The 22,686-nt window shown below is 43.4% G+C and overlaps 1 protein-coding gene across 2 annotated transcripts in view; it reads right to left on the reverse strand.

Annotated features, from left to right (window-relative positions):
* The window catches only part of LOC126475084 (ABC transporter G family member 23), a 380,919-nt gene that overhangs the window by 100,586 nt on the left and 257,647 nt on the right, over positions 1-22,686 (reverse strand). For both annotated transcript variants that reach the window (XM_050102651.1, XM_050102650.1), the window contains 4 exons: positions 19,711-19,976; positions 12,532-12,691; positions 8,544-8,698; positions 4,179-4,286 (listed from right to left, as the gene is read on the reverse strand). In XM_050102651.1, coding sequence (XP_049958608.1) covers positions 4,179-4,286; positions 8,544-8,698; positions 12,532-12,691; positions 19,711-19,976 — 689 coding nt within the window. The remainder of the gene's footprint in view (positions 1-4,178; positions 4,287-8,543; positions 8,699-12,531; positions 12,692-19,710; positions 19,977-22,686) is intronic.

Here is a 22,686-nt window from a genome sequence, read left to right on the forward strand (position 1 = left end):
TACCTACTAATATGCTAGACAGTGCTCTTGACAACATTGTCCCTCGACTGGAAGTATTGATGAATGACAGCTGTCATGTTGAGCATTTGTTATAAAGAATATTGCGTTTGCAAATTATTGCTTTTGTATCATATGAAGCACCATCTGTCGGTCATTATATGCACTATTTTTGGTTTCAATAAAACCACATGTTATTTGAAGCATCTCTACCGACATTGTGCCATGAAGTAATGAATTTTCAAATGTTAACCGCATTTCTGCGTCACCCTGTACTTCGCACTCGGACATTACGCGGCTGCCGTGGGGCGTAGCGATGACAAACAACCGGTGAGCGCGGAAGTTTCAAAACTGTACTTTCAGAAGGTCGTAATTGCGTACTATCAGAATTACAGCCAAAATTTTCTCGCGGGGCCGGGTTTCTTGGGCTGATAATTTACTGTTTTCATGAGATCAAGATTGTGACGCTTCCTTGTTAGAGTACTGAGACATCCTGGAAACACTGTACATCTTCGTTTAACTGATTGGTCGATGAACTGATTCTCTGGTCGGGCACTTCACCTCCCTAGTACGACGATGCGGTATGCAAACCAGTCATCCGGCTGACGACCGCTTTTATCCAATAGTCTCTACTGGCACTAAACTGGACATTCATCTAGCGCAATGGTAGTCGAACTGTGGCGAATCACGCATTCGTGCGGCGCGCGGTTCTCAGTCGTGTTTTATAGTAACATGCATCTCTCAGCTAACAGCCGAATTCGAAAACGCCAGTTAACGTTAAGATCTCCCTAAGAGTGTAATTTTCCAGCTCAGTACCTAACAAAAGTAGTTACAGAGACAGTGCGCGACTCTTACCGATCAGCTGCTATGGTATATATTCCAGGCGGAAGTAATAGGGATTTGTGAAGAATGCACATCTTGAGATGCGGTACATATTTGTAGCAATGAATACGAAATTAAATTGACGTTGTAATATAACACAGTGAGTAGAAGATAAATGACATTCAAAATATTTAGTAAACATTTGTGATTGCGTGTCATATGGTTAATCCATTTAAATATAAGTACAATTATTGTTATTTATTAATAGTGGGTAAAGCTATAGGGAGAGACGGGTAATGTACAATATGCACAGAGCCAAGAGGGAATCATAAGAGTGGACGATCAAGAACGAAGTGCGAGGATTAAAAAGGGTATACGACAAGGGCATAGTCTTTCGCTCCAACTGTTCAATTTGTACATCGAAGAAACAATGATAGGAATAAAAGAAAGCTTCAGGAGCGGAATTAAAATTCAAGGTGAAGATTCGCTGATGACATTGCTATCCTCAGTGAAAGTGAAGAAGAATTACGTGATCTGCTGAATGGAATGAACAGTCCAGTGAGTAAAGAATATGGACTGAGAGTAAATCGAAGACAGACGAAAATAATGAGAAGTAACAGAAATGAGAACATCGAGAAACTTAACATCAGGACTGATGGTCATGAAGTAGGAGAAGTTAAGGAGTTCTACTACCTAGGCAGCAAAATAGCCAATGATGGAAGGAGCAAGGATGACATAAAAAGCAGACTAGCACTGACAGAATGGGTATTCCTGCCCAAGAGAAGTCTGCTAGTATCAAACAAAGGCCTTAATTCGTGGAAGAAATTTCTGAGAATGTACGTTTGGAGCACAGTATTGTATGGTAATGAAACATGGATTCTGGGAAAACCGGAACAGAAGAGAATCGAAGCATTTGAGATGTGGTGCTGCAGACTAATGTTGAAAATTAGGTGGGCTGATAAGGTAAGGAATGGGGAGGTTCTGTGCAGAATCGGAGAAGAAAGGAATATTTGGAAAACATTGACAAGGTGAAGGGACAGGATGATGGATCATCTGTTACGACGTCGGGGAGTGACTTCCATACTACTAGAGCAAATAATTGAGGACGTAGGTTGCGAGTGCTACTATGAAGTGTAGAGTTGTCACAGGAAAGGACTTCGTGGCAGCCCACATAAAACCAGTCAGAAGACTGATGACTCAAAAAAAGAAAATCGTCATCCGCTTACACAGCCATCACAACACTTGTCGGGCAATTATAGCGTCACAACTTTGGGGCCACTGAGGATGTCAGCAATTTGAAACAGATGACAGTCCACTCGAAGTATCCCAAATGGTGCCGACTTTAAAGGATCAGCACTTGGGCGCCAGTGGCCAACTGACAAGGGGAGGCCACGACGTTCGGAACGTAGTACTCCATGAGGACAACAAAATGTGTAAGCAGTAGCGTGTACTTCTCAAGCGTTATTGAGAAAATGGCAAGATAATTTCGGTCGTCAAATATATACCCGTGCGTGGCCATTTTAACCATGAAGCGGAAGCAGCCGAGTGGAGGGTAGCTCAGCGTCTTCGTTCAGAGGGCTGCGTGCTCTCTATAATAATAATAATAAAAAAAAGTGAGTGAAGGAATCAACGATCAACTTGAACGTATGTCTTGTGACGTCCGCCAAGACTAAAACACAATGAACTATATCGGGGGGAAAAAAAAGTGGTTAGCGTTCAAGCCCCGTAATCACTGGATCGAGTCCCGTTCGTCTATTTATTTTATTTTCAACACAGTCATTATCTTTACTATTTATATTACAATTGATACAATGGGGAAAATTCGTGTAATTGGATGAACTTTTATTACATTTACAATGTTATTTGGCAGTCTACTAATTTTTATCATCACAAATAATGTAATATTCATAACTATCGACTAGTAAACGACCAGACGCATAAAGTGATACTGAAAATGTATGCTTGTCCGTGATTTGAGAAATCCCCTATACCTGGAAGGAGCCCGAAACGACTTGTTACCTCCAATTTTTGACCGGCACAGACGGCTTTCGAAAGATGTACAATTAATCGTCGCTTTCGACATTACGAGTACAAGTTGCAGGATGGTATTTTTCGTAAAAACGTGGAAAACATAAAGTTAAACGGCACCAGCTGCATTGAATGAATACTATGTTTCCGCCTACGCAAGGTCTTTTGACGTTTTCGTGGAAAAACAAACCTCGATAACATTTTCACAAACCTCTCTTTCAGACGATAATTTGGAAGCAAACCATGCATAACGCAGTATTTCCTTAAAAATCGACGCTGATAATTGGTTATGCAATATCGAGTGTGTTTTAATAGCGTCTTCCGAGAAGCAATTTGTCGTTCTCTTTCGATTAAATACGAACATTTTTGAAGACATGGACAAGCATACATTTTCAGTATCACTTTATGGGTTCGGTCGTTTACTAGTCGATAGTTATGAATATTATATTATTTGTGATAATAAAAATTAGTAGACTGCCAAATAACATTGTAAATTTAATAAAAGTTCGTCCGATTACACGCGTATTTTTCCCATTATATCAATTGTAATATAAATAGTAAAGAAAATGACTGTGTTGAAAATAAAAAAAAACTGACGAACGGAACTCGATCCAGCGATTTGAACGCCAACCACTTAAAAAAAAAAAAGTTCTATGTTGTTCGTTGCATTTGCTCAGGCGGACGTCCGATGCCGCCCGTTCAGTTTGTTCGTTGATCCGTTCGCCCAGTTTTTTTTTTTTTATTACAATGGGTAGCTAACGCTCTGACCGAACACACAGAGCTACCGTGCCAGCAACCATTCGGTTACAGCCGCTTCATGGTAAAAATGGCCACGCACAGATATATATTTGACGACCGAAATTATCTTGCGATTTTCTCAGTAACGCATGAGAAGTACGCGCTGCTGCTTACACATTTTGTTGTCGTCATGGATTACTACGAGTGTACGAAGTTTACAGTAAATCCGCGTTCCAAACGTTGTGGCCTCCCCTTGTTAGTCGCACACTTCCTATAGCTAGTCTATTAGGAGCTCTTAACATACTAATTTGTGTAGGTTACCAATTAATAATAAGATTAGTCTACATTTGTGCCCAAGGTGCCGCCCCACAATGTCAATATTGGCTCTTGAGCAAAAAGAGTTTGACGACCACAGATCTAGCGAGTATGTGTTTAGACGAAAAATGCGAATTCGCACTACATTCCACGGCAGTGATTGTTGGGTGAGCCTGTTCTGAGATCTGAGGAAGGGAGACGGTGTATAGCGAACCGCTCAGTGGTTCAAAACAAAGTGTTGGCCGATGAGAACTGAGCCTGAAGTCTGGTAGTCTCACCTCTGCCTGAGGACGGGGTCCACGCCGACGGTGGGCTCGTCCAGGATGAGCAGCTCAGGGTCGTGAACCAGCGCCGCCGCAAGGGACACGCGCCGCTGCTGGCCGCCGCTGCAACACACCAACGACAAATGTTGTAGTCATAGGCCTAGCTGCACCTCCGCTTCACCGTGCTCGTGGCTTAACGATGACCCCACAGCGACGGCGTCAATTGGATACTTAATCTCATCTCAGCCCGTCAATTACTAACAAGTGGACAAAAGTTAAGATGGTGATTTTAACGCTTCAGGTATTCTACATAGTCCCTCCCCACCTGAGTACAGTGTACAGAACATTCACACTGTCACAGAAGTCCTTCTTTGGGACGTTGTTCAACTAGCGCATCAATCAGCTTTGATGCTGGCTATGTCGTCTAAGCGCTGCCCCTTCACGTGAATTTCTGCACTTTGTAGATTCGTGGTACGTTCCTATTGATAATACCAAGTCTCTTCGCAGTGATGATTATTTTTGGAAAAGAAGTGTCCATGTTTTGCACTTCAATGAAGTTGCAGCAGGCGAACACGCGTCGTTTTTACTTGTGAACCAAGGACTACGGGACAGATTTTGCGCACACTTTTCTTCGAAATATTCTGGAGAATGTGTTGAACACTTGGTTTAGAGACGCTGTTGCACTGTGATTTGTGATAAAAGAACATTGACACACTGTGGCCGACATCCACTACATAATATTATCTGCTCAAAGCTGACTGGTCGAATGGCGTGTCCATCGTTTACTGTTGTTAGTTCAAGCTGCCACAGCAGTTACTGCGTTGACGTCACTTCTACGCCAGCAATAAAATTAGTCTTGTAACTTTTTTGACCAGCGTTCTATACTCTAGATTCGCTTACTGGACGGATTCAGTTGCAGAGCCCTGTGCTACTTTCAGGACACTGGATCGGATGATAGGTTTTGTAACTATGAATTTTATCTGCTCTGACTGCATGTGTTCACTTCAACGCATATTACCCAGAAGAGAAACCAATCATACAATAAACATTTCACAAATTACTTTCTCCTGACCTCTATTCGTACTGATGACGATATATCTCGCCTTGTACATAACTGAAAGATCTGTTTTTTTATCTATATTATTTGACATTATTTTAAATATATAAACTGATATACACTGAGAACTAGTCAATGATTTTTCTAACTCTTTCATGCCTTGTACCATATATTTTAGCGTTTGTACTGGGTTTATAAGACTTGCATCAGCAACAAAAATAACTACGTGTTCTTTGTCAATATTAGAATGGAAGGTCATTTACTTATAACAAGGACGGGAACGGTTCCAATTTCGAAGGCTGTGGAGCAGCAGAAGTAACTTGTCCCCACTCAGAAGATTCACCACAAAAACTGCATGAGCTATCAACATGATCTTTTGCTTCCTACCAGTTAAATATGAAGTTTCCAAAGGCCATAAACTTTAAGGTTTTCGAAAGGAATGTTATGATTTTTACATTCGAATGAATTACTCAGGTCAGAAAAGTTCCTAGTAACTGATTTTTTTGTCGTAATATATTAAATAGTACTTGGCACGTTCAGTGGAGATACCCTACTAAAACTTAAATTGTGATTAACCCAGAACCTCAAAATTTGTAGAAATGATCAACTGCTACTTACAACATTGCCTATTACAAAACGTTTGAGAAAGTAAATAATAGTGAAAAGGGTCGACACATATTAATATCTGTCATTTATTAATATTTGTCCTAATGCCTTCCTTAAAGGGCGATTTGGCAATGACACAATATGAACAATATCTTGTGACAGCGATGCATTACATATATGGCTGAATACAACATATATATACCTTACTTAAAATGTTATCAACCGTAAGATGATTTTTACTTTTAAGAGAGTTAATCATTTTCTTGGTTGCATGGAAGAGGTAGGAGTGTCTCAGATCGATTGAATGCTTGTGGTATTGACTGTTTTACACACTGAAACGCTTTTTCTATTGAGCTTTTTCTTACTTACGGAAACAAGATACTTTCGTAGAAATGTTTATATTGCTGTGATTGCTTGAATTTGAGAACACACGCGTATCGATATTCTCAAACATTATTAATAGTCTTTTTCTTCTAAAGGCAATACCTCACTGTCGCAGTCATAATATTCTCTTAGATATTTTGGGGACGATGTTTGGAGTCCTATAACACTTCTGCTATCGACTAGCACCTTTTGTCTCCTGTTTTACCTTAATTCTAACTTCTTCATATCAATTCTCTATTCCACGTAACGATCGTATCTAAGCATACGGCCACAAATTTAAGTTTACTTTATCATCTCCTAAAGTAGAGATCCTTTCTTATCGATTCTTTAGTACCGCTTTCCAATTCAGTCACTTACAAAACAAACGTATCACCATGCACAATCATCGAAGATACGTTGGTAGTGCATATATTCCAGAAAAACTCTGAAATTCTTGGAGAAATTGTATTAACATGGTGCACATGTAACACATTATCTGGGGGAAAATGCATTAATGTAAGACCCCCATAGCAGCGGGGGTGAATATGGGAACTTTGTAATTCTTGAAGGAATTTCAGCTAAAATTGGTATACACATGACTGACTAAATGGAAAAATTATGATAGAAGTAAGCAACTCTAGCACCTGTAGGGGCAGAGTCGTAGGGGCGCAAAGGGGTGACATGTAGAAAGCTGTAGAAAAGGGTGCTTTTAGTGTCGGATCTATAGTCCTTGGAATCTCTAGGCCGATGGATGGCACTCTATGTGTAGTCAAATAAAACGAATAAAACTATATAGAACTTCTGGAAACTTTTAGCAAAGAGTAGATATCTGTAGAATTTTATGTGTAGTAGAAGGAACAATACCTGCAATAAATCGCTATCCTATAGCTATATGATCCGCGAATACAGTAATTGCCCTACATCGATAGGAAGTATACAAACCCTAGCGCTTGGGGGAGAGGAGTCGTAGGAAAAGGTTGGGGGTATAAATAAGTCAATGGGCAATGCGTAATTAGGTGTTCTTGCAAACAAAGTAAACTGCTACACTGTTCAGTCTGTAATTCAATTGATGATAAGCTCACAGGACAAAAAAATTAGCTCTAGAGAAGTCATTACAAGCATCATTTAATACCGTGTAATTCCGCCCCTGGACTTGATAACCCCTGGATTTGGTTAGGGACTGAGTCCACACGGTTGTGAAGGTATGCCGCAACCAGGTTAAGTCAATCACTGAGGATTTTATCGTGCAATTCCACCAAATTGCGGGTATGATGATGGCGGCATTTTACCTGCTGTTCCAACGTGTCCCATAGATATGATTTAAGTCAGGTGATTTTCCAGCCAATGTAGATGTAAAGAGGTGGGGGAGTGTTCAGAAAACCAGTCACATATTCTTCCAGTCCGATGAACTTAGCTGTTGTACTGAAAAACAGGGATATCAACAGCATAATCATCATGCAGATGTTGACTGAAGGACAACACCCGACCATTCAGAATGTTGGTTCATGTTGGTGGTCACCTCAGTGATCAGGCCCAATTCACGATAAGAGAACCACACTGAAAACATCAAATAACCACTTCCGGCTTACACGTAACCTTGCACACATTCGGGATGAAATGGTTCATTTGGCCTTCGGTGCATTCGACGAAGAGCACCATTTGAGTAAATACAAAAACGTGATTCGTCAGACCACATTACGTTCCGCAGTCAGCTACTGCCCACGGACGATGATTTCTAGCCCACTGAAAACATGCAGCTTTATATGCCTGTGTGAACAATGGCCTGTTGCGAGGTGACCGACTCCAGATGCTATTAACATGTAATTACCGTCGCAATGTTCTCTCGCTAATAGGGGAGGATGGACCTTCATTCACTGCCTGCAGCAAAGATTTTGATTCCCAAGCCATGAAACGCGTCCCGGGTCCCTATCAGTCAGGATCTTTTCCCGACCACAATTCTGAACTAGTGTTTCATGGCCACTTGTGCGAACAGTCCGCCGCGAAACACCAAAAAATCCATCAAATTCACACATCGTATGGCCATGGGTACGGCCAAAGACGATTCCCCTTTTTGCCACTTCGTTACGTCCTTACCTTACCCATATTTACGTACAACGTCCGCTTGAAACATACAGGAAATGTCTCAATGGTCGCTAGTGTCTTATGCTCACGTAGAGGCAGTACGTGCGCTGTTGAGCATGAGACTCAATCGCTGCGCCATCTGTAAATGTTTTACGATTCATCTGTGCGCTAGGCACTGGGTGACTAACTTTTTGTCCGGTGAACTCACTTTCTTATGACTGTTCCTGTGCTTTGACAGTGGCAATGAAAGGCTGAATTTGAGTACGACTTACCTCAGTTCCTTGACGAACCTGCTGGTGTTGGGCAACTTCAGTAGTTCGATTAAGAAATCGAACTTGGCATCGACTTCCTTGGCTGACATGCCTGCGAGCCATCCGAAGTATGTCAGCGTCTCCTTTATGCCGAACTCACCGTACAGGGCTATCTCCTGCGAAAGAAAGGGGAGAAGCGTATTGGTCGGAATGCACAGATGCTTAGAAGCTACACAATGCGACCTGCTTTTCGTATGTACCCAACAAAGTAAATAAATTATGCAAGAATTTCTTGCTTGTTGTGGTTTGTATGTTCATTGTTCGTAGCACAAAGAGAAAACGTTTTTCTGTCTGTCTGTGTGTGTGTGTGTGTGTGTGTGTGTGTGTGTGTGTGTGTGTGTGTGTGTACAGCGTTTATGGTTTTTATGTCGTCTCGTCATCTTACTCATAGATAGGCAGCAACACAACACACACTAATGGGGTAAGAAGCTACCATGTGATAAAAATTCCGAGGCATTGCAAATGTGATTGAAGGTATTTTTTTGAGTTTCCAACCTATGTGACTATTCCATTTTTGTGTGCAGTGCTGCGAATGCTGATCTAGTAATTTCTTCAGGTGTTGCAGACTGTGGTTTTAAGTGTGCTCGCTGCCTGGACTTCAACTAGTCTAATTGACATCACATCTGTGATGTGAATACGTTGACACTCTAATGACGACATTTTTCTCTCTATACCCGTATAATGTCTTTTTCTTCAACCTGTATTTTATTTTTAGAAACATTCAACTTTTATGCTGGATAGTGCTTGCAGTCGCCGAGAAATGACCAAAAGAGTTTTTCTCCCTCATAGCTCTACTATAATTAAGTGTATCTGGTAGTATACTAAAGGTTGTCGAGTTGCAGGATATCTTACAAATCACTAAAAGGTGACGCTATTTGGACTACGTGTATGGGAGATTTGAGACGGTGAACTGAAAGTTATGTACAATGCTTAGCTCCTGCATTGTGTTTCAAACATAGTTTAATGAAATTAACTTAGCCTTTATTAAAATCTGAACAAACATTTATTCTATAAATTAAATAGTATTAATGTGGAGGAACGATATAAATCTTACCATTTCTGTTAGTTGTTAATAATTAGGGATGGACTAATCTGTTTAGTAACATCGATTTTTTAATTATAATTTTTGCAATTACCGGTATTATACAGAAATCTATACTAATAATAAAACCGTAAAACCGATGTGTCTGTTTTTCTTTGAATACGCTAATCTCCAAAACTACCAGACGGATTTCTATTCAGTTTTCACTGGTGACTCCAGCGTAGCTTGGAGCAACGTATAGGCTTTATTTCATCAAAACCGGATCATGGACAAAAATACATCCATCCGCATTATAAAAATGTATGTTCCACATCTCCTCCGAAACCACTGGACAGATTTCATCCAAACTTCATATACAAATCGCGTACTGTCTGGAAGAAACGTTGTGGAGGTAAAAACAACCTATCACAGGGGTTGTGGGTGAAAAAGAATTGTAGGCCACGACCCACGAATACCGACATTTTGTTCAGCCAGTATTTGAGAACGAGAGCACTTAGTAACTTGCAATAAACTTTAGAGATAATTGCAAATCTTTACGAAATTTTTTCTAGCTTACAATTCACAATATATACGTTACTACATTTTCGCCGTCAATGCAGTAAAATTGTCACATCAGGCATGACGTGATGACTTATAAACTTATTACTTCTTTGCTACTAACTCTATTCCCTACACATTTAGCAGACAGTATCTGTATATGCCGCTGAAGTACCTGTAAAATTATATCGTTGTACGACACAGAGAGAGGGGATGAGGAGCAGGACAGAGAAAGGGAAGGAGAGGAGTGGAGAGGTAGAAGGGAGGAGATAGAGAGAGAGAGGGGGGGAGGAGGAAATGGGCAAAGAGAGGAGGGAGAAGCAGACGGGCAGAGAGGAGTGGTGGGAGGTGGACAGAGAGAAGGGGAAGGGGGAGATGGACAATTAGGATTGAAATAAATACATACCCGGGCAATGCCGCGTACTCAGTTAATTCGTAATAACAGGTAGGGCAATGCAATGATGCGGTTAGTGATACCACAGGCAAGTGTGATAAACCCGTTGCTATTTACAATGAATACAAATGATCTAGCAGAAAGCGTCGGACAAATACGTAAGTACCCATGAGAAATATTTGTTATTAAAAATAAATTAAATATTGTTTTAAAGCAAATGAACAATTACATTATAAGTCTTTAAAGTAGAATTCTTAATATTACATCAAGTTATTCATTTGAATTGATTTCCTTTGTTGAGGGTATTGTCGTTCTCTCGTAGCAACTACAAGAAAAGCGTGTTTTTCACGAGACGCGTTTCCCTTTATTGAGGTAAAGCATCAGTGGCCTGTAATTAAGTTATTTACATTTCGATTTGTTTTAAGATCGAAAAACAGCTCGTTAACAATATGTTGGTTTTTATTTAAGGTGATTTCCGCTTGATTTCTCGCCTACATCGGGAAATGCCGTCTGCAAGCACATCGTTGATGGTTTTCTTCGTTACACACTGATAGTTGTTGTCTAATGTTCAGTTGCTCTGTAGCACTAGGCACTTTTTTATGTTTTTCACGGCACGCTTTTTCGCACACAACTGTTTTCTGTTTGTTTTTATACTTCTAAATATGTACTACGGGTTCTGTTTTGTAGTGTTGCGAGCATAACCTGACCACTAGTTTGCCTTTGACATATATCATTTTTTTGTTTATTGTATGGGTATAATTGTATTTAATTATGTTGCTGTGTATTTATATGCTGTGTATGAGTAGGCAACTAATGGTGATAGAGTTTTTTTTGGGTTGGGGAGGGTGAGCCATGAGGAGTGGACATAAGTGTATAGTAGTGTGATGGAGTGTGAACTGGAAGACAAGGTGAGTAGCAAGAAGTGAAATGAAATGAAATTAGGAGGGGGGGGGGGGGGGGCGGTGGGGTGCATAGTGCTGGGACCTGGAAGTGGAAGAGGTTTCAACGTGAACTGTGATATTATAGCTAAACCACATACATACACATTTTAAAACTACTGAACTTGAACTTTTCCATCTAAGAAAGTTAATCCGCAAATATGTGTTTAAAACACAGGGTGTCCCAAGAAAACACCGACAAACTTAAGGGGCAAGTACGTCACACCAAAACAAGAAAAAATGTTTAATAAACAAGGGGTCTTAACCTTAAGAGATATAAGCACTTGTTCATCTTCGTTATTATGAAACACATCTCTTCTACTGCAAGCTCTTTGCTTTTCATATTTTGGGAGGAGACAGTATGGACAAAGGCAAGAAAAAAAGCCTAGAAAACATGGGCTGTAAACTGCTTTCCTTAAGAGCTATGAGCACTTTTTCAGTAGAAGAGATGTGTTTCACTGTAGCGAAGATGAACAAGTACTCGTAGCTCTTGAAATATGCATATTAGACCCCATGTTTACTAGCCATTTTTGTTTTTGTTTTGGTCAATACTTCCTCCTCCCAAAATATGGAAAGCAAAGACCTTGTGGTAGAAGAGATATTTTTCATAATATCGAAGGTGAACAAGTGCTCACACCTCTCAACTTATGCATTTTACGGCCCATATTGACCAGACATTTTTAACTTAACGTGTCCATAAAGTTCGTCGGTGCTCTTTGGGACACACTGTATACATAATTACAGGCGGAACGTAGTGATAAGCTATAAATGTCACTAAAATACGAATTAATTTAGTGCAACTTGTAGTCCTAGCATCAAGGAGTATTTAGCACTTTATTTTCATTCGTCATAAATTACCCCCCACTGAGCAACTACATTTGTTGAGGAGTTCATTTGTCTCTGTTGTCGACGTCAACCCCGTTAAGACTCTTGGTAATCCTCATACTTGTTCGTAACTAATTCAGCATTAGTTTCCAGGCCGCGCTCGTAATTTTCAAACGGCAAGTGCTGGATGTGCCGATGAGGCGCGCTGCTGACCTGTGGCATGTAGCCGATGCGCGGGCCTGGAACGCCGGAGCCTCGGGAGCCGGGCCGGCCGCCCAGCACCCAGATCTCTCCGCCGTCGAGGCGCCGCCTGCCCACGATGCAGCTCAGCAGCGTCGTCTTGCCGCACCCGCTCGCCCCGAGCAGGCCGTAGCTGCAAAGTAACGACGCGTGTCAAACGACAGAAAAACGATGGCGCCAGCGCTGAAAACGAGTAAAGAGGGGCCTTCAGTACACTACTCATCATCAACATCATCATCATCATTTAAGACTGATTATGCCTTTCAGCGTTCAGTCTGGAGCATAGTCCCCTTTATAAAATTCCTCCATGATCCCCTGTTCCGTGCTAACGTTGGTGCCTCTTCTGATGTTAAGCCTATTACTTCAAAATCATTCTTAACCGAATCCAGGTACCTTCTCCTTGGTCTGCCCCGACTCCTCCTACCCTCTACTGCTGAACCCATGAGTCTCTTGGGTAGCCTTGCTTCTCCCATGCGTGTAACATGACCCCACCATCTAAGCCTGTTCGCCCTGACTGCTACATCTATAGAGTTCACTCCCAGTTTTTCTTTGATTTCCTCATTGTGGACACCCTCCTGCCATTGTTCCCATCTACTAGTACCTGCAATCATCCTAGCTACTTTCATATCCGTTATCTCAACCTTATTGATAACGTACCCTGAATCCACCCAGCTTTCGCTCCCATACAACGAAATTGGTCGAAAGATTGAACGGTGCACAGATAACTTAGTCTTAGTACTGACTTCCTTCTTGCAGAAGAGAGTAGATCGTAGCTGAGCACTCCCTGCATTAGCTTTGCTACACCTCGCTTCCAGTTCTTTCACTATGTTGCCATCCTGTGAGAATATGCATCCTAAGTACTTGAAACCGTCCACCTGTTGTAACTTTGTTCCTCCTATTTGGCACTCAATCCGTTTATATCTCTTTCCCACTGACATTACTTTCGTTTTGGAGATGCTAATCTTCATACCATAGTCCTTACATTTCTGATCTAGCTCTGAAATACTACTTTGCAAACTTTCAATCGAATCTGCCATCACAACTAAGTCATCCGCATATGCAAGACTGCTTATTTTGTGTTCACACATCTTAATCTCACCCAGCCAGTCTATTGTTTTCAACTTATGATCCATAAATAATATGAACAACAGTGGAGACAGGTTGCAGCCTTGTCTTACCCCTGGAACTACTCTGAACCATGAACTCAATTTACCGTCAACTCTAACTGCTGCCTGACTATCCATGTAAAGACCTTTAACTGCTTGCAAAAGTTTGCCTCCTATTCCACAATCTCGTAGAACAGACAAAAACTTCATCCTAGGAACCCGGTCATATGCCTTTTCTAGATCTATAAAGCATAGATACAATTCCCTGTTCCACTCATAACACTTCTCCATTATTTGCCGTAAGCTAAAGATCTGGTCCTGACAACCTCTAAGAGGCCTAAACCCACACTGATTTTCATCCAATTGGTCCTCAACTAATACTCGCACTTTCCTTTCAACAATACCTGAGAAGATTTTACCCACAACACTGATTAAAGATATACTTCTGTAGTTGTTACAATCTTTTCTGTTTCCATGTTTAAAGATTGGTGTGATTACTGCTTTTGTCCAGTCTGATGGAACCTGTCCCGACTCCCAGGCCATTTCAATTATCCTGTGTAGCCATTTAAGACCTGACATTCCACTGTATCAGTACACTACTGGCCATTAAAATTGCTACACCAACAAGAAATGCAGATGATAAACGGGTATTCATTGGACAAACATATTACACTAGAACTGACACGTGATTATATTTTCACGCAATTTGGGTGCACAGATCCCGAGAAATCAGTACCCAGAACAACCACCTCTGGCCGTAATAACGGCCTTGATACACCTGGGCATTGAGTCAAACAGAGCTTGGATGGCGTGTACAGGTACAGCTGCCCATGCAGCTTCAACAAAATACCACAGTTCATCAAGAGAAGAGACTGGCGTTTTGTGACGAGCCAGTTGCTCGGCCACCATTGACCAGACGTTTTCAATTGGTGAGAGATCTGGAGAATGTGCTGGCCAGGGCAGCAGTCGAACATTTTCTGTATCCAGAAAGGCCCGTACAGGACCAGCAGCATGCGGTCGTGCATTATCCTGCTGAAATGTAGGGTTTCGCAGGGATCGAACGAAAGGGAGAGCCACGGGTTGTAACACATCTGAAATGTAACGTCCATTGTTCAAGGAGCCGTCAATGCGAACAGGAGGTGTCCGAGACGTGTAACCATACCATCACGCCGGGTTATACGCCACTATGGCGATGACGAATACACGCTTCCAATGTGCGTTCACAGCGATGTCGCCAAACACGGATGCGACCATCATGGTGCTGTAAACAGAACCTGGATTCATCCGAAAAAATGACGTTTTGCCATTCGTGCACCCAGGTTCGTCGTTGAGTACACCATGGCAGGCGCTCCTGTCTGTGATGCAGCGTCAAGGGTAACAGCAGCCATGGTCTACGAGCTGATAGTCCATGCTGCTGCAAACGTCGTCGAGCTGTTCGTGCAGATGGTTGTTGTCTTGCAAACGTCCCCATCTGTTGACTCAGGGATCGATACGTGGCTGCACGATCCGTTACAGCCATGCGGATAAGATGTCTGTGATCTCGACTGCTAGTGATACGAGGCCGTTGGGATCCAGTACGGCGTTCCGTATTATCCTCCTGAACCCAACGATTCCATATTCTGCTAACAGTCATTGGATCTCGACCAACGCGAGCAGCAATGTCGCGATACGATAAGCCGCAATTGCGATAGGCTACAATCCGACCTTTATCAAAGTCGGAAACGTGATGGTACGCATCTCTCCTCCTTACACGAGGCATCACAATAACGTTTCACCAGGCAACGCCGGTCAACTGCTGTTTGTGTATGAGAAAGTGGTTGGAAACTTTCCTCATGTCAGCACGTTGTAGGTGTCGCCACTGGTGCCAACCTTGTGTGAATGCTTTGAAAAGCTAATCATTTTCATATCGCAGAATCTTCTTCCTGTCGGTTAAATTTCGCGTCCGTAGCATGTCATCTTCGTGGTGTAGCAATTTTAAAGGCCAGTAGTGTACTTGGTGTGTGAAGTATGGGTGACCAACGGGTAACCGATGGTTTTAGAGTGGCTAACACAGCGCTGTCAGTGGCGGGATGGACACGACAGAATGTGTCATTCACTCCGCGACTGTCCACCATTTCAGCAGGCACGGAACCGCATCGCGTCTCTGCCTAAGTACCTTTATCCTAAAGGCTGACAAGTGTTTACTTTAAGGATAACTCCGAGCCAGATGCCCTTTAGCGGGCATTCCACTAACCCCAAACCACCACCATTTGCGACTTTAGTGCTATCAAGCGAGAGCTCATTGGAGGGCAGGGTGGAGGTTTGTTACTTTTTCTGACGAAAGCTGGCACCAGTGCCAGTGATGGCCGTGTGTTGGATAGAAAGAGGCCAAAGTGTCTCCATGCTAGACACCCTGGACCTACACCTGAAGTTGTGGTCTAGGGTGCGATTTCGCATGACAGCAGGACCAATATCGTGATTATCCCACCTCCCCTGACTGCAAATTTGCACGTCAGTCCGGTGATTGCACCTGTTGTGCTGCCATCCATGAGCAACATTCCAGGGGGTGTTGTTCGTAGTTTGTAGAGGTTCTTGTTTCAGGTGTATTTTGTCCTTCGTGGATAGGCGCCCTCCTTTCTTGAAGACCATGTGTACAGTCTTTTCTGCGTTTATCTGCAGTCCGTTGTATTCAGCCCACGTTCCGAGAGCATTTATTCCTTTTTATGATTCATTTGTATCGTGTGATCCCACCACCATGTCGTCTGCGTATATATAGATCTTGAGGGACGAAGCCGAAGTTCTTATCGCTAGGCCCACGTCGTATATGACTACGTTGAACTCAAGGGGACTGAGGGGGTCTCCTTGTAACACTCCATTTGTCTGTGTAATTTCTTGCGAGGTTACATCTACGACTATACACAGTACATAAGCGCGGCTAAAATTTTCGAACTAGATCTTCTCGAAAACGGTTGAGAGTTGCGTCGTCCTGTCTACATATGTTGAAGTGCTACTCGTGCTCTACGCACGCTGTCAGTATGAATCAAATCGACGATGCGAAATTCGTGCGGTCCCCTTGTGAGTCTGTTGTTACAGCACGGCCGATATTTCGTCGGCATTTTAATCGCATAGCTCCAAGTCGGAATACGATCCTAAAATAGGTTTCAGCTGTCAGAACAACAGAAAACATTCTTATCAAGAAGCAAGGACACCCGAAAACGACGCCATTGCGAGAGAGTCAATCATCAGTAGTCCGAAACGATCCGCACATAAATCTGTCTACAGATCACATATGAGTCTGTGAGAAAACTGCCACAACGCGATTTAGAATTCCATTCCTATAAATTGCTGGTGATTCAGCAGGTGAAAGATAGTGGCTTTCAACAACGTGAAGACTTCGCTGTGTGTATGCAAATTATGTCTGAACGCGACCCAAATGCAATAGGAGCATTTTCACTTAAATCGTTCAGTTAACTAACAGAGCTACTGTTTTTGGGCCCCTAAACAGCCTTCTGTACATTGTGAAACACTTCTTCATTTCCCATATGTAATTGTACTGTGCGCCATAGCTGCGGCTGGTGTATTCGTGCCTTTTTTTATGGCATAACAGCGACAGTGAAATTCAGATCTCGTTTTTACACATGATGATCACGTTCTTTCTGCCGAAATTGCGGAAACGACAGATAAATGAGAAGAGTGTTTATTTTCAATAGGATTGTGCAACATCGCACACTGCAAGTGCAGCAATGGCAGCTGTGAGGAACATTTTATCTAGATGCCTGATTCTTGGTTTCAGTGATCTTCTTTCAATGCCAAGATCACCGGACTTGTCCTCTTGAGGCGGCGTAAGAAGCTTCCTGACAGTTCACAGCAGTATTGCCAGCTTTCAACTGCGAAGTACTAACGGCTGCAGGCGGAATCGTAGGCGTCTGTAGAGCAAGAAACACACTGAGGTGTTGCCACGGAGACGTTTACAAAATCTCATTACAGCACTGGTTGAGGCAGCCCCGCGAAGCTGCGGCGCGCCCGGCCCGCTGCAGTTGCCAGGCATCAACTTACGATGACTCAGCTACAGTTGAGGTATTTGAAAGAGCACATCTACGTTAACAAACACGAAATTTGAAAGCTGTAGGTTTGAAGAAGTAGGTTTGATTAGCCAGTGCCTGTTAGATGAAGTCTTCAGTTATTTTCGGCAGTGAACTCAGAATCGTAAATCGCAATCGACAGAAGGCTGCCTCCCGGATGACCATATTTTAGCGTTGCGGGAACATGCCAGGACCCGATGCTGAATTTCAAACGCTTCTCGACATCTGCAATTTCAGCAATTTTGCCTTATCAGGAGCTTCGTCACTGGGGCAATGATAGACTTTTCGACATGTTTTCACGTCGCTTACAGCGGCGCGTACGTGACTTAAACCGGAACAAGAACTGCCCAGGCGTGTATAAAAGCTGTCCGTTTGGCCAGGCTGGGACGCCTACACAGCCAGGCTTCGAATCGGCATCCGTTGTGCACGGCTGCCACTGCCAAGCGCCAACGATGTTCCTGCTTCAGGACGGAAACAGGTGAGGCGAGGATCGAAGTAATGCTCTGATAGGCACCGCTGGCGCTCGGCACTTGCCTCGGACGGGGAGACGCAAGTGCCCCGCCAGAAGCAAAACAACAGTAGGCCGCCGTGGTAGGCTGACCTTGTAAAGGCCTTAGCATTACGGGGGCAGCGGCTACCGCCGTCCTCTTGAAACCACTTTTCGCCATCGTGAGCCGCGAGATTGACGCCTGACCGCATCTGTGGAACGTAGACGCCATGTATCGACGCCGGGCGCGCCTCTGGCCGCTGTTGCACACCTATACTTCTAGAGTTCTTTGGAGTAATACACAGTTCATATCAACGCCGTCAGTCTTGCTGCAGCCATCTTCATCGCCGACAGTTTCCTGTGCTCCTTGTGATGGGATATCAGTTCAATATCGAATAATAGTTTAATGATTTCACATCCATTATGTGATTGACATTGTACTTGTGCTTCTTGGTGTAGCACTTTCCATTTCCTTCAATGTGTGTTATGAGCCTGAACCATGGTTGGAACAATTTCTGACCATTCGATCACTTTCTGAAAATAGGCAGTCTAAAGGTTTGAGATACGCTGCCTATTGGAGTGTCTAGGGCAGTGGTCGTCAAAGCTTTTTGCTCAAGAGCCAAAGAGCCAGTATTAACATTGAGGGATGACACCTCGGGCCGCATATGTACCAATCTTATTATTATGAACTAGTGAGCAGTACAAATCGGTAATAGCAAGCGTCCAGTAGACTAGTTGTGGTAAGGGCGCGATAAGTTGGCAGCTGTCCCCCATGTAGTGATCGTTAAAAATTTGTACCATTGAGACCACGCCGTGTCAGCTGTACTCTATTTCAGATTGTTGCACCCTCAGTGACCCAAAAGTCGTAGCATAGTTTTGTCTTGTGTTCTCTGTGTGAACGGATGGTTAATTGCTTAATAAAAGTAACTGTACTTATGTTTCAAAGCATTATTCAATATGAGACAGTATGACATATGATTTGAATGTCAGTCTTCTTCTACTCATTGCACTGTATTATTATAATGTCTTTAATGTAACGTTCCTCGCTGCAAGTAAGTTCCACATTTGAAGATGACCGTCTCTGTAACACGCATTCACAAATCCATGTTACTTCCGTCTCAAAATTCATACCGTAGCAGCTGATCGGTACGGGACGCTCGCACACGTGAGTTACCGGTACTGGAAGACGAAGCAATCAAAGTTTCTCGCTGTAACACAGCAGTGGCCGTGGTACTCGACCCCTATACCCGTGAGGTAACTTTACTTAGCTCGTGGACGAATTCATCAATATCGATTAAAATTAAGCACATTTTAAAATATGAACTGGCTGTGTAAGTACTTTTTTGTTACTACAGCTCTTAACGTTAGTTGACGTTTTGGATTCGGCTGTTAGTTGTCAGATGCATACTGTTATAAAATACGGCTGAGAATCGCGGGCCATACGAATAGTTGATTCTTGGCGAGCACTGGTCTAGGGAGACAGAAGCGAGAGACTCACATGGTGCCCTTGGGGACGGTCATGTTGAGGCCGTCGAGGATGACGTTGGGCGCAGAATTGGAGCCGTACTTCTTGTAGGCGCGGCGCACGCACACGGCCTGCTGCCGGCGCGTCCACAGGGTGGAGTGCTGCGTCGTGAACTGGCGGCGGCGGCGCTCCTGCAGCGTCTGCAGCTCGAGGCCCACGTCCGCCGACCCGGGGCCGCCGCCGGAGGACTCTGCGGCCGGCCCGGGGCCCGCTGCCACGCCCTCCTCGGCTGCCACCATCTGTAACACGGTGAGCCACCACTGTAGTTGGCTGCTCAACACTAGTAAGGCTCGGTAAACGTTTCTGGTACAGCCTCAGATGACTGCTACAGCTGCCGACCGCTGTGGCCGAGTGGTTCTAGGCGCTTCAGTCCGAAACCGCGCTACTGCTACGGTCGCAGGTTCGATTCCTGCCTCGGGCATGGATGTGTGTGATGTCCTTAGGTTAGTTAGGTTTAAGTAGTTCTAAGTTCTAGAGGACTGGTGACCTCAGATGTTAAGTCCCATAGTGCTCAGAGCCATTTGAACCATTTGATATCTTTCGGACAGTGAGAATTCGTACAGATTTAAACTACCTCACCAAAGGCATCTGGACACATGTATGAATTGACCACTACATGTCAAATGGTTCAAATGGTTCTGAGCACTATGCGACTTAACTTCTGAGGTCATCAGTCGCCTAGAACTTAGAACTAATGAAACCTAACTAACCTAAGGACATCACTCACATCCATGCCTGAGGCAGGATTCGAACTTGCGACCGTAGCGGTCGCCCGGTTCCAGACTGTAGCGCCTAGAACCGCACGGCCACTGAGGCCGGCCACTACATGTCACAAGAGGTTGACGCGCCAGTTCAAAAAGAGGTAGGGAATGCTGTTGCTGTCCGTCACAGAAGCAGTCACAACAGAATTCGTCAGTCACGCGGGCTCAGTGACTTCGAAGGTGGATAAGTCATTGGATGTTACCACGGTAACAAATTCGCCATGTTGCACAGGTCACACCAATATTCAAGAAAAGTAGGAGAAGTAATCCAATTAATTACAGGCCCATATCAAAAATGGTTCAAATGTCTCTGAGCAAAATGGCTCAAATGGCTCTGAGCGCTATGGGACTTAACTTCTGAGGTCATCAGTCCCCTAGAACTTAGAACTACTGGAACCTAACTAACCTAAGGACATCACACACATCCATCCCCGAGGCAGGATTCGAACCTGCGACCGTAGCGGTCGCACGGTTCCAGACTGTAGCGCCTAGAACCGCTAGGCCATTCAGGCCCATATCATTAACGTCGATATGCAGCAGGATTTTGGAACGTATATTGTGTTGGAACATTATGAATTACCTCGAAGAGAACAGCCTGTTGAAGCATAGTCAAAACATCGTTCTTGTGAAACATAACTAGCTGTTTACTGACACGATGAGCTGAGTACTATTGGCAGGATTTCAGATTGATTCCGCATTTCTAGATTTACTGAAGGCTTTCAGTATTGCACCACAAAAGCGGCTTGTAGTGAAATTGCGTGCTTATGAAATATCGTCTCAGTTATGTGACTGGGTTCGTGATTTCCTGTCACAGAGGTCACAGTTCGTAGAAACTGACGGAAAGTCATCGGGTAAAACAGAAGTGATTTCTGGCGTTCTACGAGGTAGTGTTATAGGCCCTCTGCTGTTACTTATCTATATAAACGATTTAGGAGACAATCTGATCGGCCGTCTTACGTTGTTTGCAGATGATCCTTTCGTTTACCGTCTAGTGAAGTCATCAGAAGATCAAAACAAACTACAAGATATGTGTATGGTGCAAAAATTGGCAATTGACACTAAATAGTGACAAGTGTGAGATCATCCACATGAATGCTAAAAGGAATCCGTTAAACTTCCGTTACCCGAAAAATCAGTCAAATATGCAGACCGTAAATTCAACTAAATACCTAGAAATTACAATTACGAACAACTTAAATTAGAAAGAATACATGAAAAATGTTGTGGGGAATGCAAACCAACGACTACGTTTTACTATCAGAACACTTAAAAAAATGTAAGAGATCTACTAAAGAGACTGCCTACACTATGCTAGTCCGTCCTCTTATAGGGTACTGCTGCGCGGTCTGGGATCCTTACCAGATAGCATTAAGGGAGTATATTTACAAAGTTCAAAGTAGAGCAGTGGGCTTTTTATTACCCCGAAATAGGGAAGAGTGTCACTGACGTGTTACAGAATTTGCGGTGGACATCATTAAAACAAACGCGTTTTTCGTTACGGCGGAATCTTCTCGCGAAATTTCTATCACCAACTTTCTCCTCCGAATGCGAAAATATTTTGTTGACGCCGACCTACACAGGGAGAAACAAAATCAGAGCTCGCACGGGAAGATATAGGTGTTCATTTTGTCTGCGCGCTTATGAGACTGGAATAGCAGTGAATTATTATGAAGGTGGTTTGATGATCCCTCTGCCAGGCACTTAAGTGTTATTTGCAGATTATCCATATGGTTGTGGATGTAGATGGTTTTTCAACCTTTCTGAATCTTTTATGTGTATAGACTGAAGCGGCGAGTGAAAATTTGTACCAAGGCCGGGAATCGAACGCGGGTCTCCTGCTTAATAGGCAGGAGCTTTAGCCACTAACCTACCTTGACACAGTGGTTCAGACAGCTGCACTGATCGAGGAGGGAGACGTGCCAGGGTGATACGTGCAGTTATGTGAAGCACTGTGCTAAGGTGTCTTGGTGAAAAAAGCACCTGCCTAGTAAGCGGGAGACACGGGTTCGAGTCCCGGCCTTGGTACAAATTTGCACTCTCTGCTTCCGTCTATACAGATAAAAACATGTCCGTATGCGATAAATAAAGTCTCTGAAATTGTGTCATTCCTTCTAAGGCTGCTGAAGTCGACTGCTGGTGATGTGATTGTGAAGTGGAAACGCAAAGGAACAACCACAGCCAAAACAAG

This window comes from Schistocerca serialis, chromosome 4, assembly GCF_023864345.2.
Source record: "Schistocerca serialis cubense isolate TAMUIC-IGC-003099 chromosome 4, iqSchSeri2.2, whole genome shotgun sequence".
NCBI classification, from domain to species: domain Eukaryota; kingdom Metazoa; phylum Arthropoda; class Insecta; order Orthoptera; family Acrididae; genus Schistocerca; species Schistocerca serialis.